Source organism: Alexandromys fortis, unplaced genomic scaffold (genome assembly GCF_014885135.2).
Source record: "Alexandromys fortis isolate MF-2015 unplaced genomic scaffold, M_Fortis_MF-2015_v1.1 scaffold_34, whole genome shotgun sequence".
Taxonomy (NCBI): domain Eukaryota; kingdom Metazoa; phylum Chordata; class Mammalia; order Rodentia; family Cricetidae; genus Alexandromys; species Alexandromys fortis.
This window is the reverse complement of record NW_026067933.1, coordinates 2,387,328-2,404,793: the sequence shown is the minus strand read 5'-3', so window position 1 is coordinate 2,404,793 and position 17,466 is coordinate 2,387,328. Positions and strand designations below refer to the sequence as shown.

The 17,466-nt window shown below is 40.1% G+C and overlaps 1 protein-coding gene across 1 annotated transcript in view; it reads right to left on the bottom strand.

The window, feature by feature from the left end:
* The window catches only part of Slc13a1 (solute carrier family 13 member 1), an 84,803-nt gene extending 69,116 nt beyond the window's left edge, over window positions 1–15,687 (bottom strand). Inside the window, exon 1 of the mRNA XM_050145912.1 lies at window positions 15,588–15,687. Within this exon, the coding sequence (XP_050001869.1) occupies window positions 15,588–15,686 (99 nt within the window). The 5' untranslated portion in view covers window position 15,687. The remainder of the gene's footprint in view (window positions 1–15,587) is intronic.
* Window positions 15,688–17,466: the final 1,779 nt, after the last annotated feature.

The window sequence follows — 17,466 nt, the reverse complement described above, 5'->3', positions numbered from 1 at the left end:
TTTCCGCAGCAACATTTGAACCTCAGTTTTTCCATATGAGTAATTCTCATATAATTATGCAATGTTTCTGTTGTCTCTGTTAGATAATTTTCCATAATTTGTAGGAATTTTCCATGCCTGAATGAAACTGAAATTCTAGACAAGGAGGGAACATCCAGAGTCACCCTTGTCCAGGTAGAGTGAGGGAATTATTTTCCCCACCTCAAGTCTACCCTCAAGTCTAGTAGATGCTTGCAATGCTTTTGGTGTTGTTATATAAACTGCAATCATGGCAAGCATACATTTTAATCCAAATTTTGTTCCAGAGTTAGACAAGTCATTTAGTATTATAAATTCTTGATCAGAGAGACAGAAGCCAGAGTAGTGCTATTTTTATCTTGTTTATGTATTATGGCAGAAAACACAGGAAGAAAACACCTATTGGTCTTGGAATTATGACTATCACAGACATTGCAAAACGTTTTCAAGATCCATGGTACCTTTTTCGAAATGCCAAATGTGAAGTGAGCAAAATGAAGGTGGAACAGGAAAGAAAAGAAGAAAGGGAGGAAGAAAAAGGAAGATAAAAAATATTCATGAATTTCCTCAGGACTAAAAATGCCACTTAGTTATTCAAAAGTCTCTAGATACCTTATTTTCCCTAAAAATATATATCGTTTATCTCAGAAAATAAGACACTCATTCGGGGAGAGGAGACTGTTTATTATATACTCATCAGACATTCCGTTAGATCGCGCAGAGATGATGTATTGTCCAGTAGTCTAGAATGCTTGGCTGTGCACCTTTCCTGCCCTCTCTTGGCTGCCTCCACCTTTTCCTACCACAGGAAGGTTCGCTCCTACTAAGGGTGATGGAAGTAAGTGTTCTGGGAAGACACTGTTCCTTTACAGTAAAAACATCAAGGTGCTAAAGCTTTGGAGCAATCTGTTTTCAAAGAGCCTTCAAATTTCTAAAATATTTAGGACAGTTAAAAAAATTACAAAACAGATATGGTTGTTTATCATAGTGAACAAGTATGGACTTTGTCGCATTAACTTAATTTTTTTTTAATGTAAAACATTTCTGTGAAAAACTAGTCAGTGTCGCTCCTCTGTATTCTTCCCTGTACTTATCCCCCAGATTTTACCCTGTCTGGCATGAGGTTTGCCACTTTCCATCAGTGTTTGTGTGATTTTTGCTATATAGAGATCATTAATATTTCCTTCTGCTCCTCCTCCTCTTCATCTTCTTTGATTTTCAAAGACAGGGTTTCCTTGTGTAACACCTCTGGCTGTCCTGGAATTTTCTTTGTAGACCAGACCGACATTGAGCTCACACAGGTCCCGTGCCTCTGTATCCCAAGTGCTGGTATTAAAGGCGTGCATCACTACTCCGCAAGACTGTTAACATTTTAATAACTATCTTTTCTTTTCTTTGTGTGTGGTGCTGCATTTGTGCAGATTCATGTATGAGTACACCTGCCAGTGCAGACAGGTGTAGGGTCAAAGGTTCATGTTAGAATGTCTTTCTTAACTACTTCTCTTCCCTCTTTCTTAACAGTCTCTTAGTGAACCCAGAGCTCAACATTTTGGCTAACCTGGCTGGCCAGTGAGCCATGGCATCCTCCTGTCTCTACCACCCAGCACAGGGATTACAGAAACACACCACCACACCTGGCTTTCTGATGAGTGCTGGAGGCCCAAACACAGACTCACACTTGTGCAGTGAACATTACACATACAGTGCCATCTCCCCAGCCCCAACATGCACTTTCAAAATTAAATAATGCTTTATCTGTGTATCATTTTGTGACTTTTTCATTCAGCATTTATATTGCAAAGGCATATATGCTAGCATAGTATAACTATTGTCAAATTCATTTTAAGTAGATCAAATTTTCCTGTTAAAGAATATATTAGCATTTGGGCATACAGCTTTCTAACTCTCCCTAATTTTTCAATACTATATGGCTGTGAACATCTTTCTCCCTAAGCTCCATATGGCTATAGGAAAAAAGATTTTCAACCCTAGAACAGAAAGCAAGTAGCAAAATTTCCAGGTGGAAAAGCTCATTTAAACTTTATTAGGTACTTCTATTTTCTAGAAAGATGGTCATACTAATTTATAGTATTGTTGTAGTATGACAATGTAAAAAATCCCAACTCCCTGCCTTATTGCTGCTTTTCCAAGTTGTTTCTTACAATATTATCATTCTTCTTAACTTCTGTGGTTTTTCAGTAAGGTTTCTGACCTATATTAGTAAAACATTATTCTTCTCAAACTTACTTTAATAGGCTGAACTTTACCTAAAAAATAAGAATTAGAATCATAGTTTCCTGCTAGGTCTTCATGTACTTCTCCCAGTGGTCCACAGCCCACGTGGAATTCTGTTTTCCACTATTACAGTGGGATACCAAGACTGGTGGTCTCCTTTAGGAGACCATGCTTATCCTTTGATGCGTGGTACCACAATGGGGGAAGTTCATATAATAAGAGATAATGTGGACAAATAAGAAACCAGAGGTTAGGGAGGTCCCAGACTTGTTTGCCCTTTTCTATAACAGGTGCCTGTTTTGTATCCACAGCTGAGCTTAACTCTTGTGCCCTCTGACTACACATCTAGATAATGTGCCCACTTTGCTCTCCCTGACAGTTATGTAATTTAGCCCCCACCAAATTGTTCTGTGCATGGTACCCACTCCTCTCTTGCTAGCACTAGATTATGATACCCTGGCCTAGAGGATGCTCAAATTCAGATTGGAACTTCCTCTATAACTTCCTGAGCATCCTCTTAGTGGACCCAGAGCTCAACATTTGGGCTAGCCAAATGAATGATCATAATGGCCTGTTTCTAGAAATTCCTATTTAGCCAACCCAGAGTCACCCTGCCCCTTCTTGAATTCCCGCACATGTCTGTAGCCAGTGTTCCAGGCCCATTCTCTTTTACTTCTTCTTGATAGAAGTCTGATGGGGCAATTGTGGTGACCATTAGGGAGACCTTAATATGTGACATAAGTAGATGTTTCTTATATCAGAAAAAGATAACTCTTGGAAGCCAAAATAACCATGCTAAAGTAAATGCCCTACCTGCTACGGTTGACATTCAAAGCTTTTGAGATCTTCATTGCCCTTTTACTGACTGTTGGGGGTCATAGTTTTAGATAATACTATTATTCTTAGCTCTCCTTTGACATTCTGGAAGGATTTTGTTCCTTGAGATTTTCCTCCTGTTTTTGGTGGGTAGATGATTCTTGTCAAATACTTAAGAAACCTAGAGCAAAGTTGCCTAACCCAAGAAGCCTGTCTCTCCCTTGATTTGTTCTCCTGATTGATCTTCAGGACATTTAACACTCGTTCACAGCCCTTGGAGCAAGTTGTCCTCCAATAGCTATTCCTTAATATTTGACAGACAATTGGGGTATGTTTTCAAGTGCTGGCAGACTGGAATATGGACCCCTTAAAGTCAGAATGTAGAATGTAGTATATCTTGAAGAAATCTAAAATTAATGATGGACATGAGGCCAATACAAATGTCTTGTAGGGCTGTTGTTACCTCATATTTTGCTACCAATCTTTCTGTAAAGAGGCAAAGGGATTTTCAGGCCACAAGGCAAACACGGCACAGATTAGAAAACAAACTCACCCTAAGAATGTCGTAAGTTCCCTTTATAAAGGAAACACCTGCCAAAGTACCCCAGCACACTTAGGCATAAGAAAAAATAGTCTTCCTAATCAGTGCACCTCCTGGCAAAACCTGAACCATGACATTGTCATGCTCTTGCTATTCATCTTACTGTGTGTGATGTTGTCACAGTAAATTGCTTGCAATGGTTGTTATGTAAGATTCATCTTTGATGAGAACTGAATTCAACCAAAGCACAGACATTTCCCTGGGGAAATTGGTTACCTAGGACAACTCAAAACCCCCAATACCCCTCATGATTTTTTATTTGTTTTTGTTGTTTTCAATTTCTAGGACTATCTTTATTCATGTCTATCATACCTACCTAGGATTTTTAACAGTCATCCATTCTTACTGACACTTCTATTTTATTTTTACATTTGTAGCACATGCGTTCTCTCTTTTTTTTTACTTTCATTCTTCATAGTTTCTATCAGTTGCTTACAGTTAAATGTAGTCTGAAATATTAAATGAAAAGAGTTGGCAAGTTTTTTTTTCCATGAAATAGGTTTAATTTTGGTAGGTTGGTTTTTCCTACAATTAACTTTTTTATTAAATTTATCCATTTATTTTACATTCCAATGGTAGCTTGCCCTCTGTCTTCTCCTTCCATTCCCTCCCTCACTGGTCTCTAATTCATTCCTCCTCTTTTGCTATTAAGAAAGGGGCAAGGCCTCCCATGGGTGTTTAAAAACAAAACTTGGCATATCAAGTTGGGGTTAGCTAGAAACCTGATACAAGGGAAATTTCTACAAATCTACAAGGATGACCCTAGCTAAGACTTCTAGCAATAATGGATAGGATGCCTAAACTGACCAACAGCCAGGGAGCCTGTGTGGGATCAGCCTAGACCCTCTACATATGTGCATCAGTTGTGTAGCTTGGTCTACTTGTGGAACTCCCAGCAGTGGGAGCAGGATCTGTCTCTAATGCTTTGGCTGGTTTTTGGGAGCCTATTCATCATACTGGATTTCCTTGCCCAGCCTTAATACAAAGGGAGGAGATTGACCCTACCTTAACTATGTATTTCTATTTTTAAAAATATCTCTCTTCATATATGTATTCTTTTGCTGAATTCCTAATTACTTTTATTGCAGTTGGGATGTGGTCACCTGTTTATTGATTTATGCAGTCTTCTTTATTGTAATGTATTCATTTTTGAGCTTTTCGAATGTATTCTAGTGGGAATTGTTCTATTTATTTATATACTTTTAATATTTTTAATTAAATATAATTGCAGTCGTTTTCTCCTTCCCATTATTCCCTCCAATCCTCTCAACACACTTCCTTCACAATACTTTGTTATCACTCAGCTTAATGGCCTCTATTTCTTTGATTTTTGTTGCATTTATAAACATATTGATATATTCCTGAATATATCAATACTACCTGCAATCCATCTACAGCACAATTCCTGCACGTAAGCCTTGTGGCTCATAGCAGAAGAGGTGGAAAGATGGTAAGATTCAGAGAAACAGGAAGTTTGTTATGACATTTTTGTCTCATAGAAAAGTCAAAAAAGCTACATCCATGAAATCTCATCAACATGGCTGTCTAATCAAGATCTGAACAAGCATGATGACAATAGACATGTTTACATGAGAAGTGGGAAAGATCATGGTGCTTCAAGCCTAGACAAAGATTTGTAGGCAACTTAGAAATGCAGAAAACAGAAGGAATAGTCTTCCCGGTGGAAGAGCCCTCAAATTGGTTTCCAATACCAAGTGGTCAGCCCTAAAGTCATACACACAAAAAACAACTTTATAATTGCTTTATTTCTGCGCCTTCTCTTTCTATATTTATATTCCCACCATAGGAATTTCACTTTTGATCTCCATTAGTCCTTAGACAAGGTCCTGTCATCTGAGAGTACTAATTCTGCTAAGTATGACACAAATGGGATGTTTGACCAAATAAGGGAGCTGATGTGTGGTTCTTCCTGGCCTGGGGAACTGGTAGTGCCTGCTTCCTGTGGACTAGAAGCAATGGTCAGTCTTACTCTCCTTGTCTTTCATGCATTTGACAATATCTCTTCTGCCCTTAGTTTCCTGGTGTTGACCTAGATCTGACTCTAGTAATATTGGTGAAAACTCTTGACCATGGGTCCTCTATGGTCATTCTACTATTATGCTTAATGATTTATTTTGATGCTTATGCAAAACAGTTGTTTTCCATTCTTGTACAAGGTCCCTTAGCATAGGAATCTCTGTCACTTTACCTTGTCCCTCTTTTTTCCCCCTCTTCTTCTAGCTTAGCCCCAGAGACTGTGACTCTCCCCAAGCTGAGATTATGTCTTTCCATTTTCCCCCAGAGTCCTCATCTCTCTAAGCAAAAGAATTATGACCAAAATATTTATGTGAAGAAGTGAGGTCCCCACAGCTGATGTTCTCCCATGTTCTCAGTCCTGATTTAAGACCATCTTAGTCCTGTTTTGTCTCATTCACTGCAGCTAAGAGCAGCCAAGACAAATGGAGGGATGACATTGCAATTTGCATTTTTCCCCTTTCACAAAGTTCTGTCCTGTTATCTTGGGAAATGTGGCTACTAGGTTTAAAAATTTCACTTTGGTTCTCTTTTCAATGGATGTCTCCATATGAGATTAAAATATACATTCTCTTTTAAAATATCTTTTTTTTCATTCCTTCTCTTTTTAAATGACACATACTGATAACTGGGGTGTACTTTGGCTGATGGCAGGGTTATTAATGTGGGTAAGAGAATTCCTTTCCTTCCATCAGAGCTTGAGGAAGGCAGACCCTCCAAGGTCTCACTCATGACAACTGGTTTCCCGAAGAGAACACAAAGCAATTCCAAAGGGAGGGGAATCATACATTGATGGAGGAAGGTCATTGGTTAAATAAAGAAACTGCCTTGGCTCTGATAGGTTAAAATTTAGATAGGCGGAGTAAACAGAACAGAATGCTGGGAGGAAGAGGAAGTGAGCTCAGATGCCATGCAGCTCTCTCCAGGGCAGATGCGATGCAGCCAGCCACCAAGTCAGACATACTGAATCTTTCCTGGTAAGCGCACCTCATGGTGCTACATAGATTATTAGAAATGGGGTAAGAGGCTGAAACTAATGGGGCAGGCAGTGTATAAAGGAATACAATTTGTGTGTTGTTATTTTGGTATATGCTAGCCAAGCGGCCAGGAGCCAGGCTGTGGGAAGAGGCCCGCAGCTCCCACAACAATACATCCTGAGTCTGTGTGCTACAAAGAAAGCGTTTTTACTGGCAATGCCTGAAGAAGCTTTGCATGCTTTCTGACACACCTGCCCACAGCAGTGGCTGTAGCTCAAAGCTCAATCCATATCACTCAAAAGCTTAATAAACTTTAAAAGATCCTTGTCTCAGAAGATGGAAAGTATGGAGCTCGAGTATAAAGTTAAGGAAAAATAGTAAGCATCTCTTGTTACATTTTAGACTTAAAATGGATAGCAGAGACCTGTAATTAGAGGTTCCACTATGCCACACCAGAAATATTTTTAAATTACCCTTTACATCCACCCTCGATACCTAGATAACACCCTAAAGACATAACTTTCTTCTCACTGAACCCCAACGCCACTGAATTGGAAATAACCAAAGTTCTGTATTCTATGCAGTAGGATGCAATCCAAAAATTACTATCAGAATCACCCAATGATTTTGCTAACGAAGCCCAGAAGCTGAGATTTTTACAAAAGAATCTGAGGTGAACCTACAGCAGCTAATCTATAGAAAATACTTGAAACTTTTTATGAAGAGAATCCTCTTCACATTAAAGATGAGGAAATGGGCCGAGGGTAGCATGTTAAAATCTCTTAGAAAAGTTATCAAAATTATCTAAGTAAAGGAAGAAAGGTAAGGCTAAACCATGGCCAGTATTCATATGTCTCAGAAGCTTAAAGCAACTGACCTGTATTTCTTGACACTTTAAGACTCCATCATGGGTTCTGGTGCAAGCAACAACTACAGGCCCAGAGAAGCTGCATCTCAATGAACACTTGCGTGGTTTTAAATGTGGAAACAGTGGCTTAATTCAAAATGGGTATATCTTGTCAAGATCTAATAGAAACACTATGCAATGGCAATATTGTTTCCTAACAATGTGTATTTTAATAGAAGAAAATGCTATAGTGTTTCTAATACATTGCACGTTAATTTAAAAATTAAAAAACATAATGCCCAGACCTGAGCCTAGGGGTCAGGCATCTTCCTATTTTACCCATGTTTTGATCTGTCTCTTCACTACTTTTTTCTCCATGTTAGAAGCTCTCTCCTCCCATCAACATCTTTCACCTTATAGCTCATGGAAAAAGTATGAATCTGATTTCTCTTATTAAATATAACTTAAATCTCAAATCCTTTTGCCACATGAGAAAATTTATCAGCTCACTCAACATTGTCATGTACTATCTATGTGACAAGTCCTGCATTTGAGGCTAGAGGACACAGGTTAGCAATCTGCATGGTTCTCCTAGAGCATTTACAGTCTGTAGAGGAAAGGAAACTGCCACATGGAAGACACACTACAACGGGGCCAACACAGCTATGATTAAAACAAGAGTAGTCATAATGATTCTCAATCTGTACCAGTCTGAGCCTGTCTTCTCAAAGAGGGCAGGACAAAAAAGAAGAGCATTCCAGGAAGATATTGCAGCATGGACAAAGGAAAAGGGGCAGGAATATCCATTGGTACTCTAGGGACTTCACATAATGACTGTGAAAGATAAGTATGGAAGGTCATTAGGATGAAAAGATCCTTGGCTGTATCCAGCTTATATTTTTAAGTCAGTACTCAGGTAAGACTTTTGGAAGAAGGACTGAGACAGTGGGGCTGATCTAATGGGAGCTCACTAAGGCCAGCTGGATGATGAAGCATGTCATCAAACTGGACTCCCTGAACGTGGCTGACAAGGAGGGCTGACTGAGAAGCCAAGGACAATGGCACTGGGTTTTGATCCTACTGCATGGACTGGCTTTGTGGGAGCCTAGTCTGTTTGGATGCTCACCTTCCTAGTCCTGGATGGAGAGGGGAGGACCTTGGACTTCCCACAGGGCAGGGAACCCAACTGCTCTTTGGAGTGGAGAGGGAGGGGAAGGGGGATGGGAAGGAGATGGGAGGATGGGAGAAGGTGGAAATTTTTAATTAACTAATAATAATAAAAATAAATAAAAATTAAAAAAAGAAAATACGGGTGAAAATTGTCCTCTCAAGGAAGGTACAATGAAACTGGAGAATGGGAGGAAGATGGGCAGAAAGAGGGAAATCTAGATGGTAAGACAACATACTCAGTAATGGAAGAGTGACAGAGGGGGAAGCATCCCAGAGGCCACACCGGTGGGGGTGGGACTAGTATTGTATCATGAGTCTCCCACTCTCTTCTTCCTTTGACTCTATCTTGCTGTAAAATCCTTTTCAAAAAAAAAAAAAAAAAAACCCTAAAACAAAAGTACCCAAAAAGAAAACTGAAATGTGACCAGCATTTTACAATCCATTACCTCGTAAATGTTTCTCGGTACCCATTCGATTGTTTCCCTGTTTCTTTATTGTGAAAAAGGTTCCTATTCAGTGCATCAGCTAGATGGAGTGAGGCATACTTCGGAGAAATGCACCTAACAAAATAATATATGATTGCTCAGGTTTTTCCTACTGCTTCTGAAACCATCTGAGCTTGTTTATCTATTTGGCATATCTATAGAGTGATGGAGAAAGGACATTGGAAAGAAACTGCCTTGGCCCATTTTATCGGTTAGAACATAGGTGGGTGGAGTACACAGAAGACAATGCTGGGAGAAAGAAGCTGAGTCAGGGAGTCGCCATGGTTCTCCCACTCCAGACAGACGCAGGTTAAGATCCTCCCTAGTAAGCCACCTCGTGGGCTACACAGAATATTAGAAATGGGTTAGAAAAATATATAAGAGCTAGCCAATAAGAGGCTGGAACTAGTTGGGCCAGGCAGTGTTTAAAAGAATACAGTTTCCGTGTAATTATTTCGGGGCATAACCTAGCCATGCGGGCGGCCGGGTGCCAGGGACACAGCCCTGCTGCTCCTATCACTACAATAGAGACAACATCTAGTGAAGCTCAAACTGATCTTAACCTTGGCCTCTGGTCCTCCTGTCTCTACTTCCCAAAGGCTGGGATTATAAGTATGGACTACCACACCTTGTATACACAGTGCTGAGCCTTGAGTTCAGGATTTCATGGATGATAACAAATACTGCATTGATTGAGCTATGTCTTTAGCCAGGCTTCCTTTTAATCTTTTTGTTTGTTGTCACTTGTTTCATAAATAGTAATACCAAGAAAAGCCAAAACACTATAAAAATAAGAATGAAAATAAAACTGAACACATACTGAAAAGATTAAAATTAGCAAAGTTCTAGAAATAGTCATCAATGAATACAGTTACATGGAGAATATAAGTGAAACTGTGGCACACTGCCTAGGTCAGTACTAACAGACTTCTGTATGGGAATGGTTATGGCATTTCTCCTCTAAAGTGAGAAAAAGATTTACTGTGACTATTTAATCCAAATAAATGGCAGTTGCATTAGAAGTTTGTTTACTGAGCAGTAACTACTAATTGGGAAAGAAACCTTTGTGTTTAGGTGAGAATTTAAAAATGTTTCTGGTACTTCAGATTCACAAGAAGATATAATTTATGGAAGGAGCACTTACAGAAATGCATTGGAATTGAACTTCTCACCATTATGGAAACAATAGAAGTGCAGAGATTCACTGGTAATTAAAATCACTGGTCAGCACACTGAATCTGATAGAAGAGAAAGTGGGAAGTAGACTGCAACACATGGGCACAGGAAACCACTTCCTACGTATAAACCCAGTAGCACAGACAACAAGAGCAACATTGAAAAAATGTGACCTCCTGAAACTGAGAAGCTTCTGTAAAGCAAAGGACACTATCATTAAGATAAAAAGCCATTCTACTGAATGGGAGAAGATCTTCACCAATCTCTCCTCAGACAAAGGTCTGATCTCCAAAATATATAAAGAACTCAAGAAACTAGACTTTAAAATTCTAATTAACCCAATTAAAAATGGGGTACTGAATTGAACAGAGGATTCTCAACAGAAGAAGTTCAAATGGCCAAAAGACACTTAAGATCATGTTCAACCTCCTTAGCAGTCAGGGAAATGCAAATCAAAACAACTTTGAGAATGGCTAAAAGAAAAGACACCAATGATAGCCTATGCTGGAGAGAATGTAGAGTAAGAGGAACACTCATCCATTTCTGGTAGGAATGCAAACTTGTGCAACCATTTTGGAAATCAGTGTGGTGGTTTCTTAGGAAGCTGGGAATCAACCAACCTCAGGATCCAGCAATACCACTCTTGGGAATATACCCAAGAGATGCCCAATAATACTACAAAAGCATTTGTTCAACTGTGTTCATAGCAGCATTATTTGTAATAGCCAGAAGCTGGAAACAACTGAGATGCTTCTCAATGGAAGAATGGATAAAGAAAGTGGAATATATACACATTAGAGTACTACTCAGCAGTAAAAAACAATGACATCTTGAATTTTACATGCAAATGGATGTAAATAGAAAACACTATCCTGAGTGAGATAACCCAAACCCAAAAGGATGAACATGATATGTACTCACTCATTAGTGGACTCTAGCCATAAACAAAGAACATTAAGCCTATAGTTCACAAGCCTAGAGAAGCCAATAACAAGAAAACCCAAAGAAAAACATATAGATACTCCTGGAAATTGGAAGCAAACAAGATCGTCGGGCAACAGTTGGGAGCATGGGGGGGTGTGGGTAGGGGTGGGAGTGGGAGTAAAGGAAGGGGAGAGGGGGAGAGAGAAGTGAGAAGGGAAAGACTGTGGAGAGCTTGGGGAAGTGGGAGGGTGGAGATGGAGGAAGGGCAGATATCGGAGCAGGGAAGAAGATATCTATATTAAGGGAGCCGTTTTAGGGTTGGCAAGAGACTTGGCTCTAGAAGGGATCCCAGGTGTCCATGGGGATGTCCCCAGCTAGGTCTTTGGGCAGCAGAGGAGAGGGTGCCTGAACTGTCCTTGCCCCACTATCACACTGATGATTATCTCGAATATCACCATAGAATCTTCGACACAACAGAAGAAGATAGAGACAGAGACCCTCATCAGAGCAACAGACTGAGCTCCCAAGATTCAGGTGAAAAGCAGAAGGAGGGAGAAGATAAGCGAGGAAGTCAGGACCACGAGACAGTGTGCCTGATCTAAGGGAAGCTCACCAAGGCCACCTGGACCGGGACTGAAAGAGCATGTGATCAAACTGGACTCTATGAATGTGGCTGGCAATGGGGGCTGACTGAGAAGCCATTGATAAAGGCACTGGGACTTGTTTTTACTGCATGTACTGGCTTTTTGGGATCCTAGTCTATTTGGTTGCACAGCTTCCTAGGCCTGGATGTAGGGGGGCAGGGCTTGAACTTCCCACAGGGCAGGCTTCCCTGCCCTCTCTTAGGAGGGAGAAGGAAAGAAGAGGGTGAGTGGGGGAGCAGGAGGGGATTGAGATGAGGGGAGAAAGTGTAAAGTTTTTGAATGGAAAAATTAAAAAACATACTAAAAAATAAAATAAATAAAATTACTGGTCAGTCCAAGGACTCAGACAAGTGTTGTTTGGAAACACAAGCAACCAGATCATGACAAGCTCTTCACTGGTTTTTCTTTCTATTTTTACTCTGTAATTTTGAGTGAATGAACAAAAGTAATAGCCAATTGGTAAAAAAATAAATCTGGTCTTCTGTTTAGCCTATACCCAGAAGCTTTAGGTCTAAGACACAATCTTCTTCCTTATAAACTACTTTTCCAATCAAAGCACTGAAAAACATGGGCCCGAGTTCTCACTCATCCTGATGGCATGAAAATGCCAACCCAATGGGATGAGTCATAGTGAACCCTGGAAGGGAAAGGGTCACCATAACCTGACAAGCAGATGTAACCATACGATACAGCTGGGACTCCGGGACATTAGGACATGGCACACACCTAGTTCATTGCTTCATTTCTCAAAAGACCTTTCCCCGCTTCTGGGAATCAATGCCATTCTTCTATCTGAAGCCTCTAAAGGCATAATGTTAATTAAGGAAATGGTTAGGATAAGCCTCCTTTGCTCTTTGACTTATTGGAGGCACTATCATGTTTAGAACCGCCTGAGCTGTTGATAAATGATTAACAATCCACAGGGAATAAACCTTCAAAAACACAAAATTGAGACGAGTCCAAAACACCTGCTAACACTTGAATTCTGAGTTTTGACAAAAACCCACTTTCAAAACAAGCTTCTCGGCTTTTGTTGCATTCAGCGTCTGAGCATGGATTCCTTCAGATGTAAAACGAGAGCTCTGGCCTGTCAGCCATTGTCTGTTGGTTTGTTAGAAGGTTAAATATAATGATTTGAGCAAAGCATTTGGCAGAATGCCTGGACCGGAGGAATGCTCTTCAGAGATGTCCTTTCTCCTTCCCTCTTAAGGTTGCTTAAAAATTCTCTGAGTGTCCCTTTGTTGATGACACTTGCTCTACTGTAGATGGAGTCCAGATAGGAAGCAAGGCCAGTGCCTAAAAGCACCAGTAACCAGTAGAAGAATTAAAATATCAGCCAACATTCATTGCTTCTTGGTTCTGTGTCACAGCGATCCATTGTGTTTTTAAAGATAAATGTGGGCTTTGTTTTGCTTGAATTTTTCTGTTAACTTACTGCCGTTTCTCTCCAAATGCAGGCTCCCTTACTTCAGTAACAAAAATGTTAACAGTAAATCAATTCACATCCTTGTCAGTGTGAGCCTCTGTCAAGTCTCCTACCTCTTGCCTGCTTTCATTTCAAGAGTTAAAATAATGCTCTTTTACGTTCAGGTAGAAGTTGGTTAATAATAAAATATCTATTCAAAATAGTCAAAAAATGAAATTCTGTTTTTGTGTAAGGAAAAATTTTCCCATTAACCTTAAATGAATTTTAGCAGATGAGCTGATGAGAAGGAAACACAGAGGAACACACACACAAGGACGGCGTGCTTGGGGCTCCTCGCTTGGCACACAGTGTACTTGGGCTAATGCATAGATGTAATATACTCTTATCATTCCATGTTTGGAAAAGAAAAATCAATGAGTACATTTTTCAGTTAGTGAACCATGAGTTCACACTATTGCTTTTAATTTATGGATTTGTTTTCTTTCTCATTGAGCTTATATTTATTTTCCCTAAAATTACAGTTGGTAATTAGAGTGAGATTCATCTGTACGTCAGAGGAGCACCACAGAAGATGTGCGGCCATGGCATGAAATTCACTTTAGTTTAATTTCCTGTGTTTTCTGCAATAAGTAAGACCCGATGTTGAGACTAAGGCGGAAATGTTCAAGTATGTCAAGCACCCTGTGTGAATCAAAATGTGCCCATGAGAAGATTCTGACACATCAGGAAATTCATAAAACCAGGGGGGCTTAGAAGAGGTTATTATTCACACTAGATAGGATGACAGACTTGCAGACATGATGGGGAGGAGCTAAATTAGAGCCCTGTATGTGTGAGTCAATTCTGTTGTCCGGTTTGTCCACTGGGGTCACACAACTGCCTAGTCTCAGGGGTGGAAATCAAGTGTAGGGAGCCGCAATGGAAAGATCTTGCCTGGCAGAGGCCCACCCACACCTTCCCCTGCTGACTTTGCAGGTAGAGAGGGCCTCGGCTAGATATAAAGCATTCTATTACTGCATATGAACTTCTTTACAGATTTCTTGGTCGGGGGCTAAGACTTGTGAGAGGAGCTGGAATGTTTGTTGTGTAACAGTTACTTATTCCGTTTTATTAATCCAACAGCACTCATGAGAAAAGAGCATCGGGGAGGCAGACTCTCTTCCACTGAATGGAGGGACTACACATCCGAGGAGGTAAGAATCCCGCTAGCTGTCCAGGCCACACAGGAAGGGAGACTGGGAGGCCCTTGCTTCCTGTTCATTTCATCCTCACAACAAGCCTGCTTTGATCCCACTCTTAGGAACAAACAGAAGCACAGGGAGGTTATGTAAGTGGTTCAGGTCACACAGCTTGCAAGCGCTAAATACGGCATCTCAAGCAGAGAGCCTCTCTTGAGCACCTGTTCTCCTACCACCAAACCGCACTTGTGCCTGGCACAGAGGAGGCGCTCCGTTCACTGTTTGCTAGTTCAGATCACGTCACCATAACATGGGAAATTCACTGAGTTTAATATTCTGGATTTAATAGACTGGTTCTTTTCAAAAGCAAGCCAAAAGATATTCATAAACACACCGAAGTAAGTACACTAAAATCTGAAATATCAAAGCATGGTACGATGATTTATTACATTTTCTGATTAACCTGGAAAACAACTTCACATTTTTGATGTCTCTATTCTAGGAGGAAATTAAATTTCTGGGAAGTTTTGTGGCTGACTCTAGACCCTGTGCTGCCAATTGTTCTGCCCTGGGCTGTCTAACCCGCAGCCCACGGGCCTCCTGTATCCTAGAATAACTATGAATACAACACAGCACATTTGCAGATGACAAGAGCGTCATGTCACAGTGTCACAAGAATAGACATCCCTGATAGTCTTTTATACAGAGATTTATGATTGCCTATTCTCAGGGGAAGGGAATGTTATCCACGCTGCTCCTCATTGGCTGATAACTTGAAAGATCAGCTCGAAAGGACTGTGTTTCTTTTGTTCTTCCTTTCATCTAGTTGACAAGTGGAAAAAAATTCTTGTTGATTGCTATAGTTAATTATTCCAGTTAATAATGCCAAGAAGCAAATAAGATTAACTATTAAACAAAGAAAATAGACAAAATATAATACATAGTGAAACATAAACTATTACCGTTCGTTCAGCTTTTAACCAGATTGTCATCAATATTGAAGGACAACCTAAGTAGCTCAATAAATGTGCCAGTCTGAGCTCCAGGCTTACTTACCTTGGTGCGGACAACGAGAGGGAGTGGCAATAAGAGGAGAACACAGAGAATCACAAGGAGAAAGCGGCGATAGACCAAAACATAATTGAGGAGTTTCATTGTCCTGAGCAGGTACCTTCAACTGTGTCCTCTTCACCCTCAAGCAGATGTTAAATAACCAGCTTGGATTAATAATTTTCTACCTGATCATCTTTACTTACTGCCTCAGACCGAGCAGCGTTAGTTAAAATTAAAACTCATTTTTTATTGCTTTACTATCACAATTAAAACAGAGAGATAAGCCCAAAAGTGCTTGAGGACTCAAAGACCATTTGCTTATGTGATTTGTAAAAGGTAATACTAGTTCCTTTTCTCTATCTTAGTGCACAGTAACTGGACTGTAGCCTGGGGCGACCAGGGGAAGGTAAGATCATAATGTTAACCAAGAGTGTCCACTCTCAATCCCCGCTACCCCTTTGGATGACTCCTGGCTTCTCCTAGCTGGAGCTGTCACGCTTGTGATCCCTTCGGTATCCCTCCGTAGACTGTCTCCAGAGCCCTGCCTAAGAAAGTGTACTCGTGTCTATGGTGAAACAGCAACTTCAACAGCAGGGATTTCAGCACAGGGGAGTGAGTAAAAGAAAGGGTGTTGAGTGTTGACAAGGTTTCCTGGGGCTTCCCAGGTCATGTACCCGGTCAGCATTCTAAAACAATGATGACAATTTTTCCTTTCACTTTGAACGCAAGATAATCCATGTCTCTTAGAGATCCTAATATCACTTTTTGGTAAGAAACAAAAATAAACCTTGTAGAAACCCTCACATTTAAGACAGTTATGGGTTTGAATTGATATTATTGCCCTAATACTAGCTTACATACTTGCCAAGGGAGCTGTACAGAGATAATTCACTGGGGTCCTTCAAGATATGTGTGTGCATGTGTGTTTGTGTGCGAGGGCCTCCATGTGTGCATGACGAAATCTGTTACAACATAGAATAGAGGAGATGGTTAAGGATTGTCTGGCATGCTTTAAATTGTAAATTTATTAGCCACTAAGGTTCAACTAAGCAACTGTGCGCTCAGTCCCAGATATCAACAAACCAGAACTCCTATAATTTATAGTGGCTTTCTCTTGACACAGACTTCACTCTTATATAACATATGGTTATTATTTAGGTCAGACTTCTAATTCCATAGTGGTGTTGACTCTGTTTTATTTTTCTGTCAAGGAAAAAAATTATTTACAATAACAATCCCTGTATTAATAATGTAAATAAGAAAGTTTCCCCTCTAAAATGATATATTTCCAGCCAAATCACACAGAGGGTAATTCAGGAAAACTAGACAAGTAAACAAAAAAAAATGTTCTGGATAAGAATAGTGTACTATATAAAAAAATTTCACAGATGAAAGAAAGGGCGATTGCCATCTGAATAATGATAGTCATACAATTGTGACGATCCACACAGTAGCAATAATAAAGAACATTAAGAACAGATTAAAGCAGTGGAGTTGCCCAGAATTATACTTATTTTTCCCACAAAGGCCCTGACTAGTTTATCACATGCTTTTCCTTTTTTTTTGATTTTTTTGAAGGAAAATTTTGCTCTGATTTTCTCAGGCCATCTGGTGTGAGCATTTGAACTTCACTGTCTCATCTCAGAGGATATGACTTTTTGAAATGATACAAAAAAAAATGAAATGGCATTTGTGTGTCATTTGACAGAAATGAGGGCCTAGGCTGTGTTGGGAAAGGTGACGCTTCAGTGACACAGAGGCTAAGAAGAGCATTTGGTGCTTCTCTGTGCCTCTGCTCTCTTCTAGGGACAGTCTCTCCCCATAGGAAGGTTCTCAGGATCCTCATTCTGAGGCCTGAAGCTACAGCTAGACAGGCCTTTGG